Source organism: Diabrotica undecimpunctata, chromosome 3, assembly GCF_040954645.1.
Source record: "Diabrotica undecimpunctata isolate CICGRU chromosome 3, icDiaUnde3, whole genome shotgun sequence".
NCBI lineage: Eukaryota > Metazoa > Arthropoda > Insecta > Coleoptera > Chrysomelidae > Diabrotica > Diabrotica undecimpunctata.
Genome location: NC_092805.1, coordinates 175363968 through 175381686, shown reverse-complemented (window position 1 = coordinate 175381686; position 17719 = coordinate 175363968). Strand labels below are relative to the sequence as shown.

The window sequence follows — 17719 nt, the reverse complement described above, 5'->3', positions numbered from 1 at the left end:
AATGTGGCTCCATTTAACCCTCTCACTGATTTTACTAACTTCAACAGTTTTCCTCTTTTCTTTCTTCATTCTAGATCCACATTGTCAAGAGGTTGGATTGTCCTGATATTAAAACAGCCATTATCATGTGTCCTAGCACATCTGGTTGTCATCTCTTTAACCGTCTTGGTCCCAATGGACAGCATCACACTTAGCATTTCAGATAGTTTAAAATTTCTTAAAAATTGCAGTTTTTGAGTTGGAGTTGCAGTCGGAGATTTGCCTCTTGGTCTTCGGGCTTCTAAATTTCCTTCTACTACCAATATTAATACAATTGTAATTTAGGTATGCTCAGTTTACTTTTTTAATAGACTGGTCTTTTACATGAAGCTCTTCCATAATTGACAGGATAGTTCTGTGTTCTGTCCAGGACACGCATAGAATTCACAATTCACATAGAGTCCATGGTTCAACTGCGTAAGTACCAATAGGAAAAATAATGGTATTGACCAATCTGAGCTTAGTATTCCTTGTTATTGTTTGGATATAGAGATACCGTTCTTTTTTATTGGTAAAGATTATATGTATCAATTTTGTTCGATTAAGCTTTGTTCTCCATTTTTTTATCCACTCGTTTATTTATCTACTGAAGGTTGCAGTGTCTGTACAACTTCGTCATGATTTTCTCCAATTGATAAGACAGCTTTCCCATCCGTAAAGGTCGCTAGCACATCTTCCTTCAGGTAAGGGATATCAGTGACGTATAAGAGGTAAAGTACCACTCCTAACACACTACCTTGTAGTACTCCCACCTTGATCTATTTTAGTTCTAAATAAAGAATCTATTAGACATGCAACACTCTAGTGTCGGGACTTTTAACCTTTTCTTTTTGTATTATATTTGTTATTGTGTTAACCTGATCGATATAGACAATTAACTTTCTTTAAAACCAAACCGGTGCACTGGGATAAGGTTTCGTTGAATTATTAGTCTTTTTAGTACAAGCACTTCAAACAGTTTTGATATTACAGGTAGTAGAGATGTGAGTCTGTATAATCAAACTTCATTTGGTTTTCATGGATTTGTTCATTATAACCTTTGCTATTTTCCATTATCTTGGAACATTTTCAATGTTTAAGATATATGTATTAGATTAATTATTTTTACTATTGATTTTCTGAGAACCTGTTTTAATATTTCTTGTCTCACCACATTATATCCAAGGGCTTTTTTAGTATTAATAGTTTCTTTTATTTTGTTTTAGATTTCTTAGGGGTTACACATTTAATTTCTGTTTCACATTAAATTATTTTATAACAATAATTTGGATCGTCTCCTTTATTCAGCTGAAATACTTTCCAGATCTTTCCACATTTTTGTTTACTCTTTCTTTCTATAAACAAACTGATTTGACAAACTTGTCAACGATTTCGTTACCTTCTATTCCCGAATAGCTTTTGATTCATACAATTTGTGAATTTATGACTCATGTCAGGGGACTAAAAAATCGTCGTCAGCATTTTATTATTAATACCACATGTATCTAGTCTTTGTTTTTAATATATTTTCAATTATAAATATTTCCAGACCAACCATACAAGCGGCGAAGAAAATATAGCAGATTTCAACGCAGTCAACATTGCGTACTCAGCATACCAAAACTGGGTGCAGTATAACGGTCGAGAATCCACTCTTCCAGGTATCACTTATACCCCCAACCAACTATTCTGGATAATGAGCAGCACGTATATGTGCTTCCAACCAAAGTTGTCAGAAAAGGACACGTTCGTCGGAAAGAGTCAACACCATGGTATTCCCGAGTTTAGAGTGGTAGGAGGGATAAGACATTCACCGTATTTTGCCAACGACTTCAATTGTCCTGTGGGTTCAAATATGAATCCAAAAGACAAATGTAAAATATTTGGAGATTAAAGATGGAAAGGAATATTAATAAAGTTTGTTATGTTTTGTAATAGTATTTTTCGTATTATTTTTTTTTCCTTTAAAAATATGTAAGTTGGGACAAAGGTACAGTTTACATTTGTTTTGCAATACTTTCAAGTTCCTAGTTACATTTTTTCATGTTAACTTGTATTTTTTTTGTATTTTTTTAAAATACTTTTAAGGTTACTGTAAAAATGTATTTAATCAACAAAAGGAATTTATATCTGTCAAATATTTATTAATCGGTGCTGGTTTTATATTTTATTAAAAAATAAGTTAAAATGCAAATTTATCAATTATTTTAATCAATAACGAATTTTTGTTTCTCGTTCTCAAAAAAATACAATACTCTCTTATTCAAACAAATAATTAAATTCTAGATTAACCGCTATACGAGGTTTTGGATTGGTAAAACAGTTATTCCAGTCTTTAGTTGACACCTGCAAAATCGCTGTTTTTGATCTTTTGGAACGTAAAAAATCGATGAAACTTAAGTAGGGGCTATATGGTGGATTGTTTAACAATTCGATGGTTGGAAGCTTCAAAAGCTCCAAAAAAAAATTATTTTTGGGCAGTGTGAGCACCTGTATTCACCTGATGTAGGAGGATTTGCCGTTGTGTGTTGCGTTGTGGGACTCTCGCGATGACTTCTGGTAAATTAATGGTTATATATACTAATGAGAAGTAACAGATATTCTAAAGCAATTGTTGCCACATGACCAGATTTTGAGACAAAAGAAGGGTTGTGACCATTTTCTTTGACACACTTCGAGAACCGATCATTGTTGTTGGTTGTTGGTTTTTCCTCATCGTGAAACACTCACACAGCGGATTTGAGTTTATTTTCCGGTTGTAGAAGTAAATTCAAGATTCATCGCCACTAATAATATTATAAACGTGTTTTCAGCTTCCTTTATTGAACAATTCCAATGATTTTCGACACTAATTGACGGTAACCGCGCCCAATGAGGAATTGAGGACAATTGCATACACTAGATTCCTACAATTTTATTGTGGCAGAGTGTAGTTTCCACAGCTTATAATATTATTAGTCTAGGCGGGATCTGTTTTGAATTGGACATTTTTCATAGGAAGCTATTTTGTTGCTGGAATCCCTTCAGGATGTGCCCAATATCGATAATCACGATATGAGCCAGTCGCAAACCCTGTGCTAAATTTTTTATTTAACAAAATCTGAAAACAATTGAAAATTTCTCATTTTTTTGCTCCTATTTTCGTTTATAATTCGGAAAATATTGATCCTAGAGAAAAAATTATACGGAGTTAAAAGTTTCGTTATTCAATTTTACACAATATTTCGTTAGCTAGAAATTGAAAATTTAATGTTTATTGTTGAAAACATAGCAATAATTGGAAAAAAAATTACAAAAAAATTAAGTTAATCCTTTAAATGTTTTCTACTTTCTAAACTTGACTTACAAGCTCCATACTCCGCCTCGGACAGGTTTTTGCATAATAATTTTGCAATCCAGCCTACTGGAAAAAAATCGCAAATTTTCAAATTTATAGTAGGCCCTAAATAAGGCCCTCAGATAGTTGCAAATTTTTATACACATAAGGGAAGGCTCAAACTTTTAAACGCTTTTTGTAAAATTCAAAACGGTTCACTAGGACAGCCTAGAATTTTTTTTAAAGTTTTAAACATTTTTTATATATATTATGCTTATAAACAAATTGAATAACTTTACGAGCTTTAAACATATCAATTTCAAAATTTATACACTTAAAGAACATTAAAAGACGCTTCTTAAAAAAAAAAGATACATTCGGCTTACTGGTTGCCGAGATATTGAAGGTCAAAGTTGGTATACATTTGCCGTGTAACCATAAGTGATAGAGGGCTCGTTTTTAAACAAATACCCTCGTCTTGTCAAGTACTTTTTATATGAAAAGTTTCACGTAATGCGCTTCATGCCAACATTCATAAAAAAGACAAATAAAAAACCGTTTTCGCGTAAACTGTCGCTCGGAATGCATGAGAGGTGGTGGTGGGGGACATTCACTCGAAATGTGAATCGGCGAGTTCAAAATCATAGCGCGCGCTAAAAATTGCATTATCTTGGCTTCTTGTTAACCAATTTTGCTCTTTTTGTTTGAATCGATGTCTCGGACGACAAGGATTTCAAATATCATATTTTCAAATAACATTTATTGCAAATTGGGAAATTTGCAATAAACAATTGTATGTTAAACAAGTAATTGCATTTTTTCTTCATGCATTTTTTTTGAGCTTGCAATTTATACATTGAAGTAAATTTTTACTTTTAGTAAACAAATATGTATTTATAAATTGTTAATAAATAATTTAAGTTGTTAAAACAAAGGCGAACGAAAAAAAATTTTTTTTTCCATAAATAAACTTTATTTTGACTCAATCTTCAATAATTTTTTTTTAAAGTCTTTTTCTTTTTTTGGAAGGATATGTTTAAAGCTCGTAAAATTATTCAATTTGTTTATAAACCTAAAAAATATTTAAAACTTTAAAAAAATTTCTAGGCTCTCCTAGTGAACCGATTTGAATTTTACAAAAAGCGGTTGAAAGTTTGAGCCTTCCTTTATATGTAAAAAAATTTGCAACTATCTGAGAGCCTTATTTAGGACCTACTATAAATTTGAAAATTTGCGATTTTTTCCAGTAGGCTGGATTGCAAAATTATTATGCAAAACCTATCCCACCGATCTTAACAAAATTTAGCACACGTGTTACACATATTAAAAAGTTTTTCTAGGCGGAATATGGAGCTTGTAAGTCAAGTTTAGAAAGTCGAAAACATTTAAAGGATTAACTTCATTTTTTGTACTTTTTTTCCAATTATTGCTATTTTTTCAACAATAAACATTAAATTTTCAATTTCTAGCGAACGAAATATTGTGTAAAATTAAATAACGAAACTTTTAACTTCTTATAAATTTTTCTTTGGAATCAATATTTTCAGAATTATAAACGAAAATAGGAGCAAAAAAACGAGAAATTTTCAATTGTTTTCAGATTTTGTTAAATAAAAAATTTAGCACAGGGTTTGCGACTGGCGCATATCGTGATTATCGATATTGGGCACATCCTGAGAGGATTTCGGCCAAAAAATAGCTTCCTATGGAAAATGTCCGTTATGGTCTGAATTTCTACAGATCCCGCCTAGTCTATATATACAATTTGAAAATATGAATACTGTAATTTCTGGGTTTGTTTCTTCTTTACTATTGGATACGCCTGTGTGGGGAATCATGATCGAAATTGTATTATTAAATTGTTCTGTAGAAACGCTATTTACGTTCCTATTATGGCCTATGTTTTCGCATATTTTACCAATTTGAGCGGATGATGAGTTTTCTTTCTCTCTGTTTTAGTTACAATTTATTGTGTGTGTCCACACTGAATTCGTTATCTTTCCATTCTTTCCGTTTATGCATTTCTCTTTCCATTCTATTATTTTTATGATTTTTATATTGTTTTCCGCATCTTGTTCTCAGTCTTCTCTGGCTTCTTCGTTGGTTTGGGGATCTTGTAATTTTTTAGATCATCTCGTTTGCTAACTCTTTATGTATGTCGTTGTATTTTTCTAATCTCCTTTCTCCATATGGGGTGATACAAGGTACTACGATTGTTCTCATTATTTTTCTTTTTATCGCTCTTGTTTTCATCGCGTATCTGATAACTACCTTATCAATGCTTTTTATGTTTATTTTTGTATTTTTGGTTGGTTTTTTTACAATTTTTATGGTCTTCTTTATCAAGTCATTATAAATAAAACAATTGTATGTAAACGTGTAACCTACTAAACATTTCATTACAAAAATGTGATCATAACGTTGTAAAAATACAGGGAAAAAAAATAGGCGACAATTTGGTAAGGAAAATTCCAAAGATACAATAATAAAAATGTTAATAAAAGAGCATAAACCTTATTAACATTTATTAGTTGAATAATCCCAGCCGTAGTGTGAACTTTGACCTCCTTTCTCCAAGAATACACATTAAAAAGCTCCAAAGATGGGCGTGTTATGTCATCGGAAGGACGTCTTCATTTTCATCACAGCATTAGCAGCTTATCCCAATTAATAGGTTAACAAATTACTTTTCTCCAAACGATTTTTACTAATTTATTATACATTAATAAACGTTAAGTTGTCTATTTTAGTTATTATATATTAGCGTAACCGGTACGTGACGCATTAATTACTAATAAATTATTAGTTAACAAATAAGTTAAATAAACAGTACAGCGTCGTACATTACAACAGGTGTAGGAGACAAGTAATTTTAATGTTAAATCAGAATTACAGAGTTCAGTATATAGTTGGTTTTTTATATTTTGCACATAAATATAGACTAAACTTATTTTTTGAAATATTATTTTCTTTGAAGATTAATGCATTTTTTCATTAATTTGAGCCAACTGTGTAAACAATCTTTCTCTATTGAATGTTTGTTCATCCTCCCACTCCTAACTCTTAAAATTTTCTCCGAATCTTCCACATATTTAAGCTTAGATGGTTCCCTTCGTCTTATCCCTTCGTCAATCTGAATTGTTTTTTTTTTTTTTTTTATTAGAAAAAGATGTCGCATCCACCAAAAGGTTATTAGCGACGGAACAAAATATAAATAACAAAGTTAAACACCTACAGATTATACAAAATGTTTATGGATCTGAGATAATTCACTATATTGTCACAGGAACAGTTTTGACCTAGAACCTGTGGTAGAGCGTTTGGGATCTTGTAGCGCTGTCTTTCTTGGTCATATTTACTACAAATTGTTAAAAAGTGTTCGACTGTTAATCGGACGTTACACTGATCTCATATAGGTGGATTTTTCTTTGTGAAAAGGTAGGAGTGCGTTAATCTGGTATGTCTAGACGTAAACGCGCAACCGAAATTTGTTCTCGTCTATTGCGCGACGATGGAAACCACTGAGACACCTTATTTTTGATTTTATTTAGATTGGAATTAGTTTGAGAATCATTTCGCCACAAATACAACACTTATTTTTTAAATAAGCTTTTAAGTCACTGGAAACACACTTTTCTATCGGCTTCGACAAATCACCTAAAATTGCCTCTCGTGCAATCATGTCAGCTTCTTCATTTCCTGTTATTCCGACGTGTGAGGGATCCCATAAAAATTGGAAGCTTCTTCCATGTTCATGAGCTTGGGAAAGCTAGTATTTTAGCAACTTTTCAAAAAGATGGTTCGGAAAATGTGTTTTAATGAATTTTGACAGATAAAAGAAGCTGTAGCATAGGGAGACGATGGAAGAATCCATCAATGTTCCATTGAAGTATCGAGTTGAATGTTGTTAACAGATTCGGGTTAGATGATACTGAACGGTTGTCTACAGAAGAGTCACTATCTAAGTCAGAAATCTCTTTCCCTAAGTGGTTGTGTAGTTTATTTTGAAGTTTTGTAAACTTGCTTTTTGTAGATCTATCATTTGCATATTGATAGCTGCTTTGTAAAAGATACAGTAAACCAGCCATATCAGTTGTAAATTCTTTAACGACGCTAATAGTGTCGGGGGAGCCTTGGACATTATCAATCAGTAAGGACAATTGGTGGAAATTTAAAACGAATGGTGGGGTATGATTATCAATGAAATTTTCAAGAGTTTCCGTGTAGATTGGACTTTAGATGAGCGCGGTTTTTTTGGTTTAGAGAGTTTGGGTTTTGCAAACAGATTTTCTGATGAAATTGCTGAATCTGAAGGAGGCGTGTCGATCTCACCAATACTGCGTTTTATGGAAGAACTTGCGTTTTCGTAATTGCTATTAGAGTTTTCACTTAGATGGTGTGGCTTTATTACATTTGGAAGTACTGGAGCAAACTCATTGGTAGTGACAGAAGTCGAGCTTGTAGTTTTATTTGTAAGATTGGTTGAAATGGTTGTTTCAAAAAATTGTGGTGATGTATCAGTTTTATTAGAACTTTCTGCAGTTGTATCTAATGGAAAAAGAGCTGATATATTGGAAAATATTGCTTCCGAAGTTTGTGAAAACGGTATTGCCGCTGAATGAGGTTGATTAAAAGTGTTGCTATGAGTAGTAGTATTAGTAGTTTCTTTGTCGTGGAGATTTGTAGGTATAGGTGATATGCTCGGATTTGATAATGGATAACTTGATGACTGCTGGGTGTTTGGTACCTTGTGTAGTATACTTGTTGAAGCTGTTTGATTTGGTACTTCATTGTTTGACTCGATATGAGTTGATTCCGTTACTGAACTGTTTTTGCATTGGGATGATATGTGTCCTGTATTTTTGCAAATTTTTGCAAATAAATAATCTAGATGAAAAAATAATATTTTTTGGGTTGATGATTGTACCCAAAGGAATGAGATAATCCTGCAGTTTAGCATTATCGATACAACTAAATACAATTGCTTGGTTCTTACTCGGAAAAGAATGTGAAGCGGCTGAAGCATAACTGTTTGTGATATTCGAACGTTGATTTACTGGACTGGTTAGATCGGAAGGTGTGTTTACATTGTGTGAAGTCATTTTAAGCTGCGGTGGCGAACGCCTTACTCCGACTCTGGTAAATGAAAAACCAATCGCATGCTACTATAAGCTACTTATAGCAGCTAACCTCACAAAATGATTGTACGGTAGTGTATATTTATTATTTGACGTTTTCTTTTCACAATAATAAAATAATAATTACGTATAGATGACTTACGTAGTAGTATCTAGTAGATAAACACTTTAATTTTAAAAAACTATTTAGTAAAACCACTTGTTTTTATTAAAAACTAGGAGTACGATATCAGTACAACTTAACCGTACCTTGCCAGGGCCGGTCCTGAATTGTTTAGCATAGATACTTTAACCATCATATTCATTCATTTGTATCACGCGCCTCATCCATCTTCGGCGGTTAATTTTGATGGTTTTTCCAATGCCAAAATCACCTAAAAGCGTTCAAAATTATGTCACCTTCTTTATAGACTCTCTTTAAAACCATTCTTTCAAAAAATCGTGGCAGCTCCTCATCTCACTTCGTCACTACCCCTGGCGCAGCCCTGTATTAGTTTTAACTAGATCTGAGAGATTCTCTCTTCGTCGTACTTTACATTCACCTTTTTTCATTATCATTTGAATTCCATTATTCCTTTTGGTATTCTATGGTCGATCCAAGACAAATATAAATTTACGAAGATATAGTGGTAGTTTATGTCAAATACCTACGTTTTTTCTAGTATCTATTTGATGAATGATATATGATCACTTCTTTGATAGGATAAGATAATGTTCAGTGTAGTATGGCAGTCATTCGTACAGTATCAGGGACCAAACCTTATATGCCGTCTTCTAAAATTTTAACTGTCAAGCATTTCTAATGTTTCACTTATTTTATTTGTAGAGCATGTAATTCCTGTAATTTATTCCTTAAGTAAAATGCCTTCTCGCCTTACCTACACAGCTTATGAAAAAAAAAACCCGTGTGGAGGCGGGCCGCTCAAGTAGACTACCTTCACAGTTTCTCCTGTTTGTCGTAAAAAGCAACTAATTGGAGCAGCTCTCCGCTGACCACTAACCAAGTTTAATAATTATGAGAATTAAAAATTGTCCAAATGTTTATTTCTAGGTGCTGGTATTATTTTTTATGTCGAAATAGGTAAGATGTAACATTTATTAATTAATTTCAATATTGTTTATGTATGCATATCAAATTACGGTACCTGTGATGCTGAACAAATTTTCTACCAGTGCACGGGGATAGTTGGATCTCTGGATTGGTTGGACAGCGTCTATTTACACTTGTGTGGTGGATTTTACACAAAACTGAAGGTTTCTTCAGTTGATTTATACAAAACTGAACTACATATGTGTATGCGCGCTGAATAAGCTTCGCATTCGCATCTGTTAATGAGGAAAGATGTCTACAGGACCGTATTAGTTAACGAACGAAAAACAAACATACACAGTAATTAAAGAATTAAAATATCAAATAAAAATAATAAAAGAATACTTAATACAAAAAAATAAAAATATAGACGTAATACCCCCACTAATATAAAAACTAGTGAATGAAACTAGGTTATCTCATCTAGATAATTTGATGCTGGTTATAGACTGAATTGCTTTACTTGTTGCATCCATGATTTAAACAACACCAATTATTTATACAGCAGCAACTATACAATTTGATCACAGCTGTATGAGTCCTATAATGAGATAAGTTGTAAAAGATCTTAAAATTTGCTGAATTGTAAAAAAATATTTATGTCTTTTGTTTCCTCTCGTGAGTCACTGTCCCGAACTGCCTATGAAGATATTTCTTAGAAATTGAAGCTTTGTTCTCGAAGTTAATATTACTTTAAATATTATGGAAAGTAAAGGAGCCAATTTAAGCTTGCTTTATAGATTTTGAAAACGCGTAAGATACGAGATCAAAGGCTGGTCCAAAATTTGTATTGAAAACAAAAAGCATCTGTTCTGGTTAAAGATGAGAAAACCAACAATATTTTATTTCAATGAGGGATCCATCAAGGTTTTGTGTTATTTCCAACTTTGTTCGGATTCGAATTCGGACGAGAAACTATTAACAATATTATATATCTGGATGACTTAGCAATTGTGGCTGAAAATATCAAAGATTTTCATTTCGTTACAGATCAATTCACTAGAGAATTGTTTGCTAAAATCCTGACGGGATGGGTTAAGTTAATATTATAAAGAAGTTAAAAGCCTTAGATATGTTTTTATCGTCTAACACCAAAAATATCTAAAAAAAGTCTTAAACAGAATAGGTCAAGGAGAATTGACAAAATAATAAACGGGGAAAACTTATACTTATGTTTGAGGATATAAGAAAAGAGAGGAATTGCTAGAACGAAATATCTGTGGCTGCCAAACTTTCCTCAATGTATTGGCCTATCTGCAAAATTGTGCTATGATTGAACTGCTACATGCCGCAAAAGATCGAGAAACATATCGGCAAATTGTCATAGATGCTTCCTCTTGTGATTCCTTCTCCTATCGGAGGTTGGTTATAATTATAGCTATTTGTATATTATTGGCACATCTCTAAAAAGGTCTACTAAGCTAAAATTATCACTAGAAGGTTTCTTAGTTAGGAAATTGGCCTTGATCTTTTTTACATGGTAAATCTTAGTACTGGACAGATCACACAACAAATGTCGAAGTATTAAATCGAATGGACAGAGAACGAGAATTGCTGCCAATAATAAAAAGAAGAAAAACTGCTTATCTGTGTCATATATTTCGAAATTCCAAGTACCAGTTCTTAAAGCTTATTATATAAGGGAAGACAGAAGGAAAACGGGGCATCGGAAGAAAGTAATACTCATGGCTTAAAAACATAAGGGATTAGACACACCTTGATGCCCATGCACTCTTAAAACCGAGAGGAGTATGCCAGAATTGTCGCCAATATCCACTAATTGGATAGGGCACCATAAGAAGAAGAACATTACATTTCAAACGCTTCCAACTTTTTGATATAATATATTTTTAGTGTGTAAAATTTAGATTCCTATATATTTGTAATTTTAATACGTTTTTTCCTTGTTTTCCTTTAATGTATAGAGTCCCTAGTATATGCTATATTCATTTTCTCTATGCAATACTACCACTTTATACTCCACTCGATTATACATAATACCAATTATATAGGTACCAAATTATTCATATATGCTACCAATGCCTAAATGTGGGTACGGTACTGAAAGAAGAAGATATTTCCTCTGCTAATAAACTTATACAGTTGTAAATTCTAGTTGGTTCTACTAATAAAATTTTATTATCTACATAATATCATACATAAAATCATCATTGATAAACCATCGTATGTAGGATCTTCTAATCATTATCAACAATATACGTTATTCTTTTACATTGTCATCTGTTTCTATTTTTTTTTTAATTTTTATTGTTCAAGGTCCCTGAAGAGAACTTTAGTTAACGAATATCTTAATAGTAATTAAAATATGGTAGTGTAAGTATGTCAAGAAAAACATCTGTCGGACAGCGTTGTTAATATTGTAATCACTTTTTAAATATTTTTGTTTTATTTAATTTTGAAATATTACGAAAATGATACTCTTCAAATGTCAATAATTTAGTTATAATTGAATAAATCTATGGATTATTCCTGTGTATGTTAATCATTTTACTTAAATCTAATTTTAATAAAGAAATAGTTGGAATGAACATATTCAAATAATGGAGATGAAAGAAGATTCTTGATACAAGTTTTCAAAGTTCCCACAAGAGAACCGCACAATAAGACTTACAGGTATCGTAATAAGAAAAAGTGCCTGTTAGATGGCAAGAAGAAAGAAAAGAACAAGGAGAAGAAAGCTTGACTGTGTACGCAGTGTTCCAGTGTCTCTTTTCGCATTTCCTGTAATCAGACCATACGCATTCATTAAACGCCAAGGAATGTTGTCTCGAAATTTTTCTCGAGATTTCTTTAACTCTTTTTATTATAAAAATGGAATGAAATAGTGTTTTTGTTATTATAAATATTTATACCTACTCTAAATACACTATTTTTTATATTTATACCACGACATCAATTATCTAATGAGTTATTACCGTGGGAATTAGCATTTTATTATAATAGTTTACAATATATGGTTGAGATGTAATACAATTCATACAGTATGTTAATCTTTGCAAAGTATTTTTGTACTTTGATTACATCAGAGGTAAACAATTTCTTCATCTTGGTGCTAAGATGATTCTTCCGTCTCTGGTATTGTCAACAATATTTTTGTCATCAAGATAATAATTTAAAACTTTTTAATGAATGTGAACGAAAATTATTTCTTTTACGAGTACATGCTTTCTCGAAACTTTTTTTAAAACAATCTAACTTTTTCCTCTAAAATCATTAGAAACTATTCATTTTATTTTCATGTTAAACTCGGTACGTTAATTTCCTCCGGTAGTTTATTACCTCTTCAGTTCCAATACTATTATCATTAAAACCTTAACTTCCTATACTGTACATCGAAGTACCTAGTAACTGTAGCCTCAATATATCGTCGTTAAAATTTTATTTTGCTCTTGAAAGCACGTAAAATACAGTTCCTGTTCGATTCCCATTTCAAAGCCGGTAGCGAAAGTAAAGTCTTTCTTCTTTTTTCGCAGCTCTCTATATTAGTCTCGCAAGTATTTTTATGACAGCATATTTAACCATCTCTAGAGTCGTATGAAAGTTATCGATTCTTCTATTAGAACTACTAGAAGTCATGTTAGAATGTTGATAAAAGCATAAGCGTCCTAGGAGAGAGTACGAGCGAGTGAAGATTGTTTGAGTACTTTTTACTGACTGTTTACATTCTACAAATTGATGACGTCGATTTTCCATTTAGACCAGGGTTGATCTGTGAAAAACGACTACATTTGGATGTTAGAGGTGCACTTTTGAATTTTTGCAGAAAAGGTTATCTCATAATATCAGTAATAATAATTGACTTATCCTCCCTCTCGAATAGATCGGGAATATTAATAAAAAAATTAAAATATATAAAAATAGCTAAAAACATCGTTTTTTTTTCTACTTTCCTTGCTTATAATTTTAAAACGATTCAAGTCATAATGAAATAAAATAGCAGTAATTGAATTTTTTATAAGATGCGACGGGTTAAAAATGTTTTAATTGCTGCAAAATGACAATAAATACAACAAACGAGGAGAAAAAAAAACCTTCTCTTATTCAATGTTTTTCGACCACTTAGATTTTACTTACGATCTTCATGATTCACCTAGAAAATCTATATAACATAATAAAACAGTCTACAAAATTTTATTAGAATCTAAATAATTAATAAATTTAAATATAATTAATAAATTAAAGAATCATTTTGCCATCTTAATTTCAAAAAATTTAAATTCTTTAAACTCTTGTACAACAAAAACTAGACCATATAGAAGTTTGCCAATTCTTTTACATAATATGAAAAGCGCTCTACATATATCTAACGAACTTTATGGAATTGGAATCTGATTATTTGGGCGGTGTCAGGAATGTTTTAAAATTATAAACAATTTTTTGGCTCATAAACAAATATAATATCTGTCACTATTAGTTTAAAATAAATTCAGGAAACGGCGTTGGAAAAGACGCGGCAAGACGCTTCTTTGAAAAGAAAAGCTAAAAACAAAGTAAAAGGGGAAATCCCAGTGGTTGGCTGTATACCATGGTTTAAAAAAACTTACATAAAAGTAAGAACTTCTTGTGTATAATGCTATATTTTTATTATAAAACAATTTAACAATTTATCCAAAAGGATTACAAAAAACAAAATGTTTTTGGTCCAGTCAGACCAATATAAGAAAAAACACATTAAAAGACTTTTCATATTCCTATCTGTTTCAAGATAGGAATGGTCTCTTATAGGAAAACATATTTTTATTTTATCAAAGCTTTTTGCGTTGTGCACTCATCATCCAGCCTCAAGAGTCCACTGCTGAACATAGGCCTCTTCCTCATGTTTCCAACCCCGTCTATCTTGCGCCGCTCTCATCCAGTTTTTATTGAGTCTTCTTAAATTGTCAGTCCATCTTGTAGGTAGTCGACCGACGCTTCTCTTGTCTTCCCTTGGCCTCCATTCCAATAACCTCTTTGTCCATCGCCCATCTGTCATTCTGGCTATGTGTCCTGCCCATCTCCATTTTAGTCTGGCTATCTTCTCGATGATGTCAGTCACTCCGGTTCTTCTCCTGATGTCTTCGTTGGTTATTCTGTCTCGCAGAGTTATTTCTAACATGGACTGTTCCATTCTTCTCTGCGTGACTCTCAGTTTGGTAGCTGCTGCTTTTGTTAAGGTAAGTGTTTCTGCTCCGTACGTCAAGACTGGGAGGACGCACTGATCAAATACCTTTCTCTTTAGGCATGTGGGCAGCTCACTTTTAAAAGTTTCTCTCAGTTTTCCAAATGCTGCCCACCCAAGGCCGATTCTTCTCTTCAGTTCATGAGTCTGGTTATCCCTGCCAATCATAATTTCATGTCCCAGGTATTTATATCTATCTACGAGTTCTATTTCTTTTCCACCAATACTGATGTTCTGGTTGGGTACCAAATTGGTCATGATTTTTGTTTTCGAAATATTTATATTTAAACCTACACTTTCTGTAGCCACAACGAGTTCCTGTTGTGGGACTCCAGGAACTCGTTGTTGTGCACTAGGTTGTGGAGAAATCTTAAATCAGTATAATTCTTGTTTTGTCCTCCGCATGAATCACAGAACATGTAAATAGGTCGGACATTTATTTCAAGATGATTGCATACGAAATAGTGCCACACTGAGCACACATCATCTCATCACTACCTTTTTTTCCTACTGTTTCAGGATAAGTATAAAATGTACTGGATTCGCTTGATAAACTGTGCACATTAAAACTATAAAAAGAAAGTTAGCGCCTGTAGTACACGTCATTTGTAGAAATGTTAGGTGTTGGTAGGTTTTCTGAAAATCAAAACAAATTGCTTCGTCGTTGCTGCTTTTCCTGCTTCTTCTTGTAGCTTCTTGTTTGCTCTTATAAAATGTGTTTGCTTTCAATTTATGGATTTTATTTTCATTTTCTAAGCGCCTTATTTCGTTCCCCAGCCTAAGAGCACCATCATTATCTCCCGATATAATGTTACCTTTTTCAACTTCTAGCTTCTTTATTTTCACTTGGAACTCATCACATGTACTGGATGTGTCTTTCCTGGGATTGGGATACCCAAATGAAAAATTAAATTTGGTTGAGAAAATTGATCTGTAAGTTTCGTAAGACACATTTAAATATGGATATTTTTCAATAAACATTTTGTGATTACTATTTAAATGGGAATAAGCCACAATTAAAGGTTAAAGTACGTTTATTGCCGTTTCAGTTTCCACTTCGGAAATCGTTCTATTTTCTATTTTGAGAACGATTTCCGAAGTGGAAATTGAAACGCCAATAAACGTACTGTAACCTTTAATTTTGGCTTATTCCCATTTAAATAGTAATTACTTTAACATGCCACAAGAAAATAGCTGCAGAACAATATTAAGAAACATTTCATTTTGTGCATTTTTTTAAACAGTTAGCTCCTCTGGTAAGTATATTTTGGAAGATTCTGCCAAGTTGTAATGACCTTTTTTGCCTTTAAACGAACTAATGTGGTTCGTTACTGCTTCTCTTTGTTCTTTGGGAAGTTTTCTAGGTCTTCAAGAATGCTTTTCTCTTTGATCTCTTGGAAACATGCCAAATTATTTTAAAGATTTTTGAAGGACTTCCATCTTTTTCTTGGTTAACCATGGATGGCCATAAAAGCTTTAAAGCAAACCTGAACTTGTATTATTGTTTTCTCACCATTGATAAAGCTTATTCTATTAATATATACACGGCATCTTTAAATTTAGCGTTCTCTTAGTTCTCTTAGCTGTTCCTATAGTCTTCAGAAACATTTTGAAAACATTGCAATATTTTACAGTGACAGTCAGGCCCTGGAACATGGCTTTATAAATTAAGTTTTTTTACTTACATCAGTCATGCGACCAAATGATTTTCTTTCCCTACTTAACTTTACATTTGCTGAACTGCCTACTTAAATCCATATCACTTATTTCTTCATCACTTGGCATAGTAAAAATGATTTTATACTTTATCGAAAATTTGGACTGATAATTCATCATCGTTCAGTCATCGTTTAATAATAATGTTTGCTGGTGGTGAAATGGGATTTATTCTAAACGCTAAAAATTCTTTTCATTTTATCAAACTTCTTAAACAATACTCACCGTCAGATATTCTAGTAAGTTTCGATATTGTTTCACTCTATACAAATATTTATATACACGAAACTCTGAACATTCTGAAAACTAAATACAGGCAAGACCACTTATTTCTTATTAAACATTGTATGTCCAACACTTAGGCCGCTTTGAAAGAAGAATACTTAGGCACATATACGGAGCAGTATAAGAAAGCGAGATATGGCGCAGGCGCTACAATTTTGAGTTGTATCAATGCTATGAAAAATGCAACATCGTCCGGTCTATTAAAATTAATAGACTAAGGTGGCTAGGACACCTTGAAAGAATGGACACTGGAGACCCCAAAGACAGATATTATATCAAGAGCCAGTAGAACCAGGAAGAGAGGCAGGCCAAGATCTAGATTTAAAACTCAAGTCGAAGATGACTTGAGGAATTTAGAGGTCAGAAATTGGAAAGCCAGGGCGAAAGATAGGGGGAATGAAGACTAATGTTTGAACAGGCCAAAACCCACACAGGGTTGTAGAGCCAAAGATGATGATGATAATGTCCAACACTTACTTCTTCAAAATTATTTCTACAGACAAATAAATGATGCCCCAATGGACCCAATACGCCTTTGCGATGATGCAAGTAGATCCGCTGAGCTCTCTAGTTTAAAACAAGCCCTCATCCAAACGTTTACCACAAAAATCATATCAATAGGAGCATCCACAGACATTAATCTTCACTCAATCTCAACCCAAAGACTCAGATCTTTATTATACGAATGCTTTTCTTCCTTACATTAAAGGTGTCACTGACATAATCGACAAAATTCTTAAATCAAGAGGAATACAGACAATATTTACTTCCAAAAAAAACTTTCATCTCTTGTCCTATCAATCAAAGACAACATTCCAAATGAACAACACGGAGTTTATGAAATTCCTTGTGCAGACAAAGACATAAGGAATTTCTTCATGGAAGTAACAAGTTTGTTAATTTTAAGGTAAGTGAACATTGCGACATATTTTGTCGACATAAAATTAAAAAATAATTAAGAAACGCCACTGCTTTCT

The 17719-nt window shown here is 32.6% G+C and overlaps 2 protein-coding genes across 4 annotated transcripts in view; one reads left to right on the top strand and one right to left on the bottom strand.

The window, feature by feature from the left end:
* The window catches only part of LOC140437858 (neprilysin-2-like), a 30736-nt gene extending 28778 nt beyond the window's left edge, over positions 1-1958 (top strand). Inside the window, exon 10 of the mRNA XM_072527638.1 lies at positions 1568-1958. Coding sequence (XP_072383739.1) covers positions 1568-1912 — 345 coding nt within the window. The 3' untranslated portion in view covers positions 1913-1958. The remainder of the gene's footprint in view (positions 1-1567) is intronic.
* Positions 1-17719, bottom strand: part of LOC140437857 (protein prickle-like) — a 281038-nt gene that overhangs the window by 104122 nt on the left and 159197 nt on the right. The window lies entirely within an intron of this gene.